The sequence below is a fragment of the Somniosus microcephalus genome, chromosome 5, assembly GCF_052327205.1.
Source record: "Somniosus microcephalus isolate GS21.2 chromosome 5, FLI_Smic_1.0, whole genome shotgun sequence".
NCBI classification, from domain to species: domain Eukaryota; kingdom Metazoa; phylum Chordata; class Chondrichthyes; order Squaliformes; family Somniosidae; genus Somniosus; species Somniosus microcephalus.
Genome location: NC_140991.1, coordinates 282,931,799 through 282,944,513, shown reverse-complemented (window position 1 = coordinate 282,944,513; position 12,715 = coordinate 282,931,799). Strand labels below are relative to the sequence as shown.

Sequence of the window (12,715 nt, the reverse complement as noted above, 5' to 3'; positions counted from 1 at the left end):
AATTAAAGATACATGTTCCACATAGGATGCCTTGAAAGCAATAGCTTATATCACAGGATTTAAACATTAGGCTTTAATCTTTCTTCACAGATATGTGTGCACCAAATGCCCAGTGTCAACAAGTCATCTCCCCAGCTCCAATCCCAATCAGCATGGACATTGCTTTTGTTGTTGATGGATCACGCAATCTGAGAATGGTGGACTTCGAAAGAATAAAGGACTTCCTCAGCTCAATGCTTGATGTGTTTGTGATCTCAAGAAACCCAAGAGCCTTTGATAATCGTGCCAGGGTAGCCCTGGTGCAACATTCGCCAGTAGGTTATCTACCCAGATCTGGCCAGAAGCCAGTCAACCTGGAGTTTGGGTTCTTGAACTATGGCAGCAAAACAATGATGAAGAGATACATTGAGAATTCGTTTAATAAGTTAGAAGGTCCTTCTGGGGCTGGCCATGCTATTGAATGGACCTTGAATAATGTTTTCTCAAGTGCCCCAAATCCACGACGCTTCAAGGTGATCTTTGTAATACTTGCAGGAGAAACAAGTGCCTTTGACACAGAGAAGTTAAGGGCTGTGTCGCTACAAGCTAGGTGTAAAGGTTTCTCAATCTTTACATTCTTCCTCGGGAAGGATGCTGTCAGAACCAACTTGGAGGAGCTTGTTAGTTTTCCTTATGACCATCACTTGATTCACCTTGGCCAACTGCTGGATCCTGAAGTGACATATGTCCAAAAGTTTGCACGGGCCTTTCTGAAAAGTCTCACACGTAAGTTATGCTTGATTTAAAAGTAAAAATATCTGAAAAATATTACTGCATGTATATTCTTTACAGAAAGAATGTTCTCCAGCGATTGGTATTCTGTCATAAACTAGATCAAAACAAAAGAAAGACTTGCATTTATGTAGCGCCTTCCACAACCTCAGGACGTCCCAAAGCGCTTTACAGATCATCATTATTGTGGCTTTTTATTATGTTTCTTGCTGATATTGCAGGTTTCAGACTTCCCTTCCCTTTAGTGCCATGGTAGGTACTATCTGTTAAAAGGGCTGAGGAGACCCATCATTGTACTGACTTCCTTGTGTGAGCCTTGGCTCAGTTGGTAGCACACTCACCTCTGATTCAAAAGGTTGTGGTTACTGAGGATCTATCTCAGCCATTGAATATACTCAATGATTCAGCATCCACAGCCCTTTGGGGTAGAGAATTCCAAAGATTCACAACCCTCTGAGCGAAGAAATTCCTCTTCACCTCAATCTTAAATGGCCTGAGACTATGGGCTGTATTTTCATTGAGGAGGCGGGACTACAACTTTTGAGGTTGTAGTCCCACCTCCATCGTGTTCGAGCCAACCCACGCGATTTTGACTTGATTGACCTTGTTGAGCCCACCCAGCGGGCTCAGCAGGCCAATTAAGGGCCACCCGGCAACAGGTGGCGTCACAGATTGAAATTTCATCTGTCAAGACTTTTTGACAGATGAAATATCAGCGTTTCACAGCTGTTTGAAGCTGTCAAACACTGACAATCTGTACTCCAGGTTAATTCCTTCCTCTCAGGATGATTTAGAGATCTCCCCAGAACAGAAAGCAGAGGCTGCAGATTTTGACAGCTGGCGGCCATTCTGCTTTCTGTGCCGGTGAGATGAGACCTGAAGAAAGGAAGGCTGTAAAGGTAAGTAAAGGTTAGTAGAACTTCTTTAAACACTTTACACAGACCAAACACACTTACCTCTGCACTCATGCACCCATCACTCACCTGAACACTAGACATCTCGACTCCTCCAAGCCCTTCATCCCGACAGCCTGCCTCGCTAACTAGGCGTGGTTTGGAGCCATCAGGAATCCCACGTTTCAACAGTGAAAATAGGGATTAGGCTAAAAACTGCCTGTTAACTACCTGTTAACAGGCAGTTAATTGGCACTAATCCCCTTCCCACCTCAGGGGGGCGGGTCCCAGTGCGGGGCGGGTACCCGCCTCCTTTGAAACTGGCATGATGGTGGGTTGGGGGCGGGATGGGGTCAGGACCCCCGATTTCGGGATTTTAAACCCCCACACGCCTCCAATCCCGACTCCACGGCCCTATGCCTCCTAGTTCTAGACTCTCCAGCCAGGGGAAACAACTTCTCCACATCTACCCTGTCAATCCCCCTCAGAATCTTATATGTTTCGATGAGATCACCTCTCATTCTTCTAAACTCCAGAGAGTATAGGCCCAATCTACTCAATCTCTCCTCATAGGACAACCCTCTCATCCCAGGAATCAATCTAGTGAACCTTCGTTGCACTGCCTCTAAGGCAAGTATATCCTTCCTCAGATAAGGAGACCAAAACTGTGCACAGTACTCCAGGTGTGGTATCACCAAAGACCTGTACAATTGTAGTAAGACTTCCTTACTCTTATACTCCAACCCCCTTGCAATAAAGGCCAACATGCCATTTGCCTTCCTAATTGCTTGTTGTACTGTATGCTAACTTTCTGTGTTTCCTGTACGAGGATACCTAAATCTCTCTGAACACCAACATTTAATTGTTTCACTCTATTTAAAAATATTCTGTTTTTCCATTCTTCCTACCAAAGTGAATAACTTCACATCTCCCAACATTATACTCCATTTGCCACCTTATTGTCCACTCACTTAACCTGTCTATATCCCTTTGCAGACTCTTTGGGGGAAAAATTGGGTGAGTAGCGCCACCTCTTAGCGCCTAAAGAGGCAGTCAGTGGCTGTAGCGCCACTGGCTGCGCCTCCCGCGATATTCAGCAGGGGCACTAATGGTGGCGTTAGACATTTGCGCTGCGCCGCCACCGATGACGTCAGTTGCGCCGTTCGCTACCCACGCCCGGTTCACAGGGCCTTACTGTGCCGGCAGAGGTGCAAGTTAAGGTGGAGGTGTGGGGCGGCCGCCTGCCAGCACCTCCGTCCCCGGCCTCCTGGTCCACCCCCCCCCCCCCCCCGCGGCATTGCCGGCTGTTTCCTGAGAGCCCGGCACTTCTCCTTGGTGCCGGACTCTTTTGCTGGCACTCGCGATCGGGGCTCGTGCTGTTGCAGGCCCCCCCCCTTAACAGTGGGAGGAAGGCCTGCAGTACCGCAGCGTGCCGTGCCGCAGCATGTGGTGCTGCGGCACGTAGCGCTGCAAAATTCACTTTCAGCACCCTAAGAGGGACGCGGAGCGCCTCGAGCCGCACCCTGTCTCCCTCTAGGGGCACTTCAACTGAATTTGCGGCGATCGCGGCGCAAATTCCAGCGCTCAGGCGAACTTTGCGGCGCTTGGGCACCTCAGGCCAATTTCTAGGCCTTTGTGTTCTCCTCACCGTTTACTTTCCCACCTAACTTTGTATCATCAGCAAACTTGGATACATTGCACTCTGTCCCTTCATCTAAGTCATTAATATAGATTGTAAATAGCTGAGGCCCTAGCACTGATCCTCATTAGTTACAGCCTGCCGGAAGAATGACCCGTTTATCCCTACTCTCAGTTTTCTGCCCGTTAACTAATCTTCTATCCATGATAATATATTACCCCCAACCCCATGAGCCCTTATCTTGCGTAACAACCTTTTATGTGGCACCTTATCGAATGTCTTTTGGAAATCTAAATATACTACATCCACTGGTTTCCCTTTATCTACCCTGCTAGTTACGTCCTCAAAAAACTCTAATAAATTTGTTAAGCATTATTTCCCTTTCATAAAACCATGTTGACTCTGCCTACTCATATTATGATTTTCTAAGTGTCCCATTACCACTTTCTTAATAATGGATTCCAGCATTTTCCCGACGACTGATGTCAGGCTAACTGGCCTGTAGTTCCCTGTTTTCTCTCTCCCTCCTTTCATGAATATCCCATGGCACTCTTTCGAAGGAGAGCAGGGGAGTTCTCCCCGGTGCCCTGGCCAATATTTTTTCCCTCAACCAGCATTACTAAAACAGATTATCTGGTTATTATCATATTGTTGTTTCTGGCACCTTGCTGTGTGCAAATTGGTGTTTCCCACATTACAATAGTAGGACAGTAGGTCACTTCAAAATACTTTGGTTGTAAAGCGCTTTGAGACATCCTGAGGTTGTGAAAGGTGCCATATAAGAGCAAATACTTTCTTTTAAGGCAGTTATAAATCCAGCTGTGTGTTGTGATGATAATTGGTGGGGCCAGTATAAAGTTGTACTCTAAAACTTTAAACCACGACCTGTTTCTTAATCCTTGGGTGATCTTTCTACCCTTTCCCTTGCTGCAGCTGTGGGTGATGAAATTGTTCACTGCACTTTAAAGACCTGTGTGTGGACACTTACACATTGAAAGGATTGTGGGTGGGAGCAAAATTGTCTCCCAACATCACCACCAGTCATTAAAAAGGGAAGCAAAGCTCTACAGATTTCTTTTAAAGGGGCATTATCATGACAGGATGACTTCATTCTCTTCTGAAGAATATTGTTGTGATTTGAAGTGGTGTCAGGTGCCTGTCCTGTGCTCTCACTGTGATACAATGGCCCAGAAATTCAGGTCGGGGGCTTCCCGCGGGTGTAAGCCCCCGACCTGCACTTACCTTGCGCGCCGGCCGTTGAGCTCTGGGCCCCCGTGGAATTCCGATCCGGGGCCTGGTCCAGCTGCCGGCACACAGTGCTTGTGTATCCCAGGGGCGCAGTTAGTTCGATGCGTCCCCTGGGATCATGTGGGCCATGGGGAGCCAATCAGAGCAGGGAATGCTCCATTCATAAGTCTAACAGGAAGTGCTGTCAAGACTTATAAATACTACGGCCCCAAAATAGCACTAAATCTTCAAATAAATTTTTTAAAAATCACATTTTTAAAATAAACTATAAATTACATGAAATAACTATTTTAAACAATAATTTAAATTTTTGAAAAAAATATTTTCTAACGGGGCTAAAAATAAACTTACCTTGCTTTAAAGTATTTAAAAATAATAAACCTGTGGGAAAAATATTTTAATTTTAATTAATTCACCACTTACCTTGTAAAAAGCACGCCTGCTTTTTACATTTCTAAATACTGCAGGCTTACCCTCGCGGGAAAACCTGTAAAAAAAAAACGAAGTTCGATGCGCACGCGCAGCCTCTCCTGCGCACGCGTTCGACCTCTGAACTCCTGCTTTCAGAGATACGGAAGTGCCGGTTTCCCGCGCATGCGCAGTGCATGCAGGAAACCGGCACTTTCATTGGGCCTACGGGTGAGTACCCCGTGCGTACTCACCCGTGGAGACCCGAATTTCTGCCCCAATGTTCACCTGCAGCATTACTTCCCCTAAATGGCAAGATTACTTTTTAATAATCAGTGCGTCATTAAAAAGACAATTGGAACCAAATATATTGGCGTTATGGAGAATACTTGTTAGTCAAGTGCTGACTAAGGAAAATGTTCAGTGAACGATCTGATCTGGTTATGCAGAGAATGTCCTCAGAGTAAGAGTAGCAGATAATTTACCTTGCACCATTGGAAGCTACAGTTAATATTGGTCTTATTGTAGCCTGAAACTAATTTAATTTGTCACATCAGTGTCACTGTTCTGTTGCGAACTGATCTCCCTCACTGGACACTCTGGGTCACTGATGTTAGTTCATAGCAAAACCCTGACTGCTGTTGTATAGGAACATAGGAACAGGAGCAGGCAATTTAGCCCCTCGAGCCTGTTCACCATTCAATGAGATCATGGCTGATCTGCCACCTAACTCCATATACCCACCATTGCCCCATATCCCTTAATGCCTTTGGTTAACAAAATCTATTAGTCTCAGATTTAAAATTAACAATTGATCTAGCATCAATGGCTGTTTGCGAAAGAGAGTTCCAGACTTCTACCACCCTTTCTGTGTAAAAGTGTTTCCTAAGTTCACTCCTGAAAGGCCTGGCTCTAATTTTTAGGCTATGTCCCCTAGTCCTAGACTCCTCAACCAGCAGAAATAGTTTCTCTCTATCTATCCTATCTGCTCCCCTTAATATCAGGAAAACTTTGATCAAATCACCCCTTAATCTTTTAAATTCCAGGGAATACAATCCTAGTTTGTGTAATCTCTCCTAGTATTTTAACCCTTGGAGTCCAGGTATCATTCTGGTAAACCTACGCTGCACTCCCTCCAAGGCCAATGTATCCTTCCTAAGATGTGGTGCCCAGAACTGAACACAGTGCTCCAGGTGTGGTCTAACCAGGGCTTTGTAAGCTACCCCCTTGTATTCTAGTCCTCTAGATATAAAGACCAGCATTCCATTATGCTTTTTGATTATTTTCTGTACCTGTATATGACATTTTAATGATCCATGTACATGGACCCCCAAGTCTCTTTGGACCTTCACTTGGGAGAGGAGGAAAAAAGTTGCTTTGTGTAACAACAGTGTAATTGCGTCCATGAAGATTTTCCTCTGGCCAGTATTTACAGTGAAATCATAGACGCATTTATAGCCTCACAACTGCACAGGCAACAGTTCGTTCTGCCAATGGCACTTCAACATAGGAACATAGGAATAGGAAGAGGGCATTCAGCCCCTCGAGCCTGTTCTGCTATTAACATAGGAATAGGAAGAGGGCATTCAGCCCCTCGAGCCTGTTCTGCTATTAACATAGGAATAGGAAGAGGGCATTCAGCCCCTCGAGCCTGTTCTGCTATTAACATAGGAATAGGAAGAGGGCATTCAGCCCCTCGAGCCTGTTCTGCTATTAACATAGGAATAGGAAGAGGGCATTCAGCCCCTCGAGCCTGTTCTGCTATTAACATAGGAATAGGAAGAGGGCATTCAGCCCCTCGAGCCTGTTCTGCTATTAACATAGGAATAGGAAGAGGGCATTCAGCCCCTCGAGCCTGTTCTGCTATTAAGAGCATAAGAACATAAGAATTAGGAGCAGGAGTAGGCCATAAGGCTCCTCGAGCCTGCAATTCAATTTGATCATGGTTGATCTGCGTCTTAACTCCGTCTACCCGCCTTTGCTCCATATTCGTTAATACCCTTAACTAACAAAAATCTATCAATCTCAGTTTTGAAATTTTCAATTGAACCCCTAGCTTTTTGCAGGAGAGAGTTCCAGATTTCCACTAAGAAGTGCTTTCTGACATCACACCTGAACAGCCTAGCTCTAATTTTAAGGTTATGCCCCCTTATTCTGAACTCCCCCCACCAGAGGAAATGGCATATCTCTATCTACCCTATAGAATCAATCCTTTAATCATCTTAAACACCTCAATTAGATCACCTTTTACTCTTGGATACTCAACTAATCAGATTTCAGTCCAAGTTTCCAATGGCACAGATTACACTGCACCAGTGTTGACTGTGCCAGTACTCCACTAACCCGCGGCATAAATTGCCTTCCTGCTATTGCGTTACAGGTTTGAGTGACTTTTGAAAATCTGTTAGTTTGAGGTATTAGCAGATTTTCTTGAAAGGTCACAGATATTTAATTCAATGCTCAGAAAGAATGTTTAAAAAACTCGCTTGAGTTTACTTTTAATATTGATGACATGCGAAAACTCAAAAATAAACTAGTTAATGAATTTTAATGAACTTGTGAAATTATTACTGGTGGCTTCATTTTTGATGCACGCAAAAAATAATTGGCAACTTTGAAGTGTGTGGTGTGTTGGACAGTATTTTACTGACAATTTATTTTTTACAGTTGGAATCAACAGCTACCCAAATCCAGCTTTACAGAGGGAATGTCAGTCAGCTGCTTTATATCAGCCTAGGCCAGAAGCAATAAAAGAGTATGTTTTCAAAGGCAGTGCCTTTTTAGACACACCTGATTATGTTTTTTTATATATGTTCAGTATTTTTCATTGATTTATTTGCAGATGTTTTTAACTTTTGCTCCTTTACAGAGCAGATACGGAGGAACCAGAAACCGAAGAATTTGAAGAGGAGGAAGAATTTGAAGAGGAGGAAGAATTTGAAGAAGAGGTGGAACCCACAGAGGAAATAGAAGTCCAGACAATAATAGATACGGGTTATGGTAGGCGCAACGGGACATTTCTGTATAGTTTTTTTCAAGCAGTTTAAATCCATTGTGTATGCACAGTTCTGAAATTGGAAACACGACATTGGAGCAGCTTTACTTATGTGAATGTCACAATTACTGCAAAGTAATGCTTACAACTTTGCTAGTCTGGCAATGAATCCTTCCCAATTTTGCGGGGTCAATGATGCCGAAAACACATTGCACGTATGTACGAGTGGGATGAGCCGGCCAAACTCGAGGACCAATGGGACTTCACACCATCGGGAACAGCTGTTTATATTTGCCGTCCAAGGCATTGGGAAACTTCCCTCACAAAGATGGCCTTAGCGACTCTCATGGTACTGCCATTACTTTCCCTTTGCAGGGTTTCCTCCAATAGTTGCCTTGTGGATGCTCTGACTAAAATCAGACTTGATTTGTAAATACACATTTACTTCAACCTCTGAGTCAGAAGGTCGTGGGTTCAAGACCCACACCAGAGACTTGAGAACAATATCCAGTACTCAGGGAGTGCTGCAATGTTGGAGGAGCCATCTTTTGAATGAGACGTTAAACTGAGACCCCGTCTGTCCTCTCAGGTGGATATAAAAGATCCCATGGCACTATTTTGAAGAAGAGCAGGGGAGTTTTCTCCAGTGTCCTGGCCAAAATTTATCCCTCAACCAACACCTAAAACAGATGATCTGGTCATTTATTTCATTGCTGTTTGTGGGACCTTGCTGTGCGCAAATTGGCTGTCGCGTTTCCTACATTACAACAGTGACTACACTTCAAAAAGGTCGTCATTGGTGGTAAAATGCTGAGGGATGTCAGAAAGATACAATATAAATGCCAGTTATTTCCATTGTTCCCAAGATTATCAGACTCCATTGCCACATAAAAACAATGGGCTGATTTTGCAGTAAAAGTAACAGTGAGCCTATCAGTGCTCACCGTTATTAAAGAGTAACTCGGACAGCAACTTCCGGTGAATGCATATGCGCAGTTAAATGAGGAAATGAGGAAGTTGCTGGCTGAGTTGCCTTGCTCCTCCAGAAGCTTCGCTGAGAGACTTGCCATTGAAACCCATGGGTTACATGAAGTTGCTGTACTTAACAACTAGATACCCACTAAACTTGCCAGTAAAGGTTAAGGCTTGTCCATTCCACTGTAAGTGGATTTTTAGTGACATGATAAGTCTTAATTACTGCCAAACAACGTCTCTGGCACAGAAAAATAATTTTTCCAAGTGTGGAGTCTCATTCCTTCAGATTTTAATTATTATTGGAGATTTAAAAAAAGTAAATACTTTTTTTTACTTTTTCTTTCTGTCCCTTTTATCTCTCTTAATTCCATCTTTATTTCCCTCTCTTTATTTCACTTTCTGCATATCATTTGGCATTGAATTAAATATTCTAACTTACACTTCCTGGTTTAGTCTTTGCGCACCTCATTAAGAATTCTTCAATCAAGTTCACACAGGTCCCAGATCCCCTGTAGATGGCGCCACGCTGCGTTTGCTTTCTAATTACTGCAAGTTCCAGTGCAAAAGCCCATAGAAAGTCTGTGGGCAAGTGCAAGTGTAATGAACGGCTGACAGCAGTCATTCGCCACTGACCGCAAAATCTGGGCCATTATGAATTTAGTCACTCACCCTGGCATGACAAATTCTACCAATTTATTTCTTTGTTCTCTTCCAGATGTGTGTGTGCTCAAACAGGATGGCGGGATCTGCCAGGATTATGAAATGAAATGGTACTTTGATCAAGAGCTGCGAGATTGCATGCAGTTCTGGTACGGTGGATGTGGAGGAAACAAGAATCGGTTTGATACCCAGGAGGAATGTGAAGCCTTGTGCCTCAAATCGCGCTAGAAAATGCGACAGCGCTAACGAACAACATGTATTAGGTTTTTAAAAAAGACAATTGGGAGATGACTGCATTGGAATGAATAAGCCCAAGGGCTGCGTGGGCCACTCAGTGAGTAGCTGAGCCAGAAGATGCCAAACCTGGTCTGTGGCACGGTTCCATTTTAACTTGGACTGAGGCTTAGCTCCCCTGGGTTAAGGAGAGGAAAGTCAGCCAGGATTCCACCCTCTGAACTACTACAGTATGCCTCTCACTGGAAGCCTGCTTGTGTAGATGCCTTCTGTAATCGAATAACCCACCATCACTCACTGTCGAGGCTCACACATGAATAATGGCCATTGGGGTCATTGCTTTAACAAGGAATTAACGACTTTAGGAAAGGAGGGGAGGGGAGAAATTGATGAGGAAGAAAAGGCTACCAAGCATTAACTATACATGTAAATACATTAATTTGTGCAGATCTCACTTAATTGTCTATTTAAAATCATACATGTGTTCTCTTGGTGTTGGGGGGTCAAAGTATGAGAGCAGTGTTTTTGGGTAATTGATGTTTGACACTTGAAAAGCTGCATGTCTCACAATTTGTAACTTGAACCATGCTCTGTGTTACAAGACTTTAGATAAGTAGAGTCTAAATCAGGGTGAGGAGAGGGGATCGCAGGTGACAAGGGCAGCCTCATTTAATTGAAAAGTGCCTTCGCAGTGTAATGGAGAGAGCTCTAGGTTTTCATTGTTTACATCTGTCTTCTATCTCAGTCTGCTCACACATCTGTTCCAGCTGCAAAGATGTTGCCCTTTGACTTGAATTAAAAAAACATAACCTGCAACTGCAGTTCCGTTTGTAATTCATCTTTTCCTGCACATACATCAACAAAATTGCTGTTATATGCTTGAGGAGTACCTTGGGAAGAGGATCTGTGTGTGATGTGTAGTCATTATGCAACAAACGCTGTTGTAGCTCTGCTATCAGGTGCTCAGATATAATACGATACCTCGCTGAGCAATGGAGATGCATGTGCTAAGAATAATTCACAATATTTCCAAGTTTTTGAGGCTGTCAGTGGTAAACAGGAGTCAGTTAAAATTTTGAATCAAAGAACAGATTTCCCGTTGTTAGCAGGTGAAGGCAGAATGATGCCGGAGCCTGTCGTGAGGACAATGACAGCTGTTGAGAGTGACTGTAATGAAGAGGGTTGGTGCAGTGTGCAATGGTGATTGGAGGAGTGGGGGAGGGGAGTGATGGGTGGGGGAGGGGAGTGGTGGGTGGGGGAGGGGAGTGACGGGTGGGGGAGGGGGGTGACGGGTGGGGGAGGGGATTGAGGGGTGGGGGAGGGGGTGACGGGTGGGGGAGGGGGTGACGGGTGGGGGAGGGGAGTGACGGGTGGGGGAGGGGAGTGACGGGTGAGGGAGGGGAGTGACGGGTGGGGGAGGGGAGTGACGGGTGGGGGAGGGGAGTGACGGGTGGGGGAGGGGAGTGAGGGGTGGGGGAGGGGAGTGAGGGGTGGGGGAGGGGAGTGAGGGGAGGGGGTGACGGGTGCGGGAGGGGAGTGGCGGGTTGGGGGAGTGATGGTGGGGGAGGGGAGTGATGAGCGGGGACGGGAGTGCTTGGAGTGAAGGGTGAGGGATGGGAATGCTGTTTCCAATTTGATGCACAGGAGGGGGACTTCATTGTCTTCTCGCTAAACAGAGAGAAGCAGGTGGAGTGTACACATGGCTTTGCCAGGATAGCGGGCTTCCCCGTGGTGCAGGGTGCCATAGACTGCACACATGTGGCTTTGCGGGTGCCACATTTCAATGCTGAGATGTACCGTAACCACAAAGTGTACCAGTCACTTAATGTGCAGTTGGTCTGCTATCACGTCCAGCGCATCATGCTGGTCAATGTCTGCTATCCTGGCAACAATCATGATGCATTCATCCTGTCCTAGTCCGCTGTGCCAACAATCTTCCAGCCACCATGTTAAACCCGATGGTGCCTGCTTGGCGACAAAGGCTATCTGCTCTACACCTGGCTGAAGACTCCCCTCTGCAACCCCACCACTCGTGGCCAGCCCTCTTATAATGAGAACCATGCTGCCATGAGGAATGTCATCGAGCAGACCATCGGAGTGCTATTGCAACGGTTCCACTGCCTTGACCGCTTGGGTGGAGCCCTCCAGTACTCGCTGGAGCGGGTGTCTCAATTCGTGGTGGTCTGCTGCACCCTCCACAAAGGCGCAGCCCTTGCCACCACGGGTTCCGCGACCACCTCAGGAGGAGGAGGAGGAGGAGGAAGAGGAGGAGGAGGAGGAGGAGGAAGGGAGGAGGCAGCCTGCACATCCACGTTCTGGACGGGCTGTCCGTGAGTGCATCATCAGACTCCGGATCCCCTGAATGAAACCCCAGATCCCCGTTTCTCAATATGTCCCCACCTTACAATCCCTCTGTCACAGAACATCATAGCATCCTCTTGGCCACATTGCTGAAATGAAAGCCACCACAAAACATACATTCCAAACCAAATTTAAAAATCAATCAATCCAATATTACGTAACAACTAATCACCCTTGTGCATTCCCTTAGTGCCTGTGTTCTGTGTGCCTTTGCCTATTCCAGTGCTCCTACAAAGTGCTACCCCGAATGGCTGCAGCATGGCTGGTGGAAGGCTGCTGATTTTCAGTGGGCGAGACTGCAGATAGCCTTGCATGACGAACTTGAGCAACTCTGGGCCTAGAAAGCCCAGCTTTGGACTGCACCACCTCGGCACGGGTGGAAGCAGTCTGGGCTGGCTGGCTGACAGGCAACAGCAAGGGCATTGGTGGGAGGACGAATGATGTCATCCTGAGAGAGGACAGCAGGTTCATGTTCTGTAGAGCCACTGCCACTCCCCCGGGACGGTGCCTCAGCAATCCTAACCATCTGTT

The 12,715-nt window shown here is 45.8% G+C and overlaps 1 protein-coding gene across 1 annotated transcript in view; it reads left to right on the top strand.

Annotated features, from left to right (window-relative positions):
- The window catches only part of LOC147117770 (collagen alpha-6(VI) chain-like), a 207,914-nt gene extending 197,270 nt beyond the window's left edge, over positions 1 to 10,644 (top strand). Inside the window, exons 38-41 of the mRNA XM_085989030.1 lie at positions 91 to 765; positions 7,627 to 7,714; positions 7,829 to 7,959; positions 9,645 to 10,644. Of these exons, the coding sequence (XP_085845156.1) occupies positions 91 to 765; positions 7,627 to 7,714; positions 7,829 to 7,959; positions 9,645 to 9,817 (1,067 nt within the window). The 3' untranslated portion in view covers positions 9,818 to 10,644. The remainder of the gene's footprint in view (positions 1 to 90; positions 766 to 7,626; positions 7,715 to 7,828; positions 7,960 to 9,644) is intronic.
- The last annotated feature ends 2,071 nt before the right edge of the window (positions 10,645 to 12,715 follow it).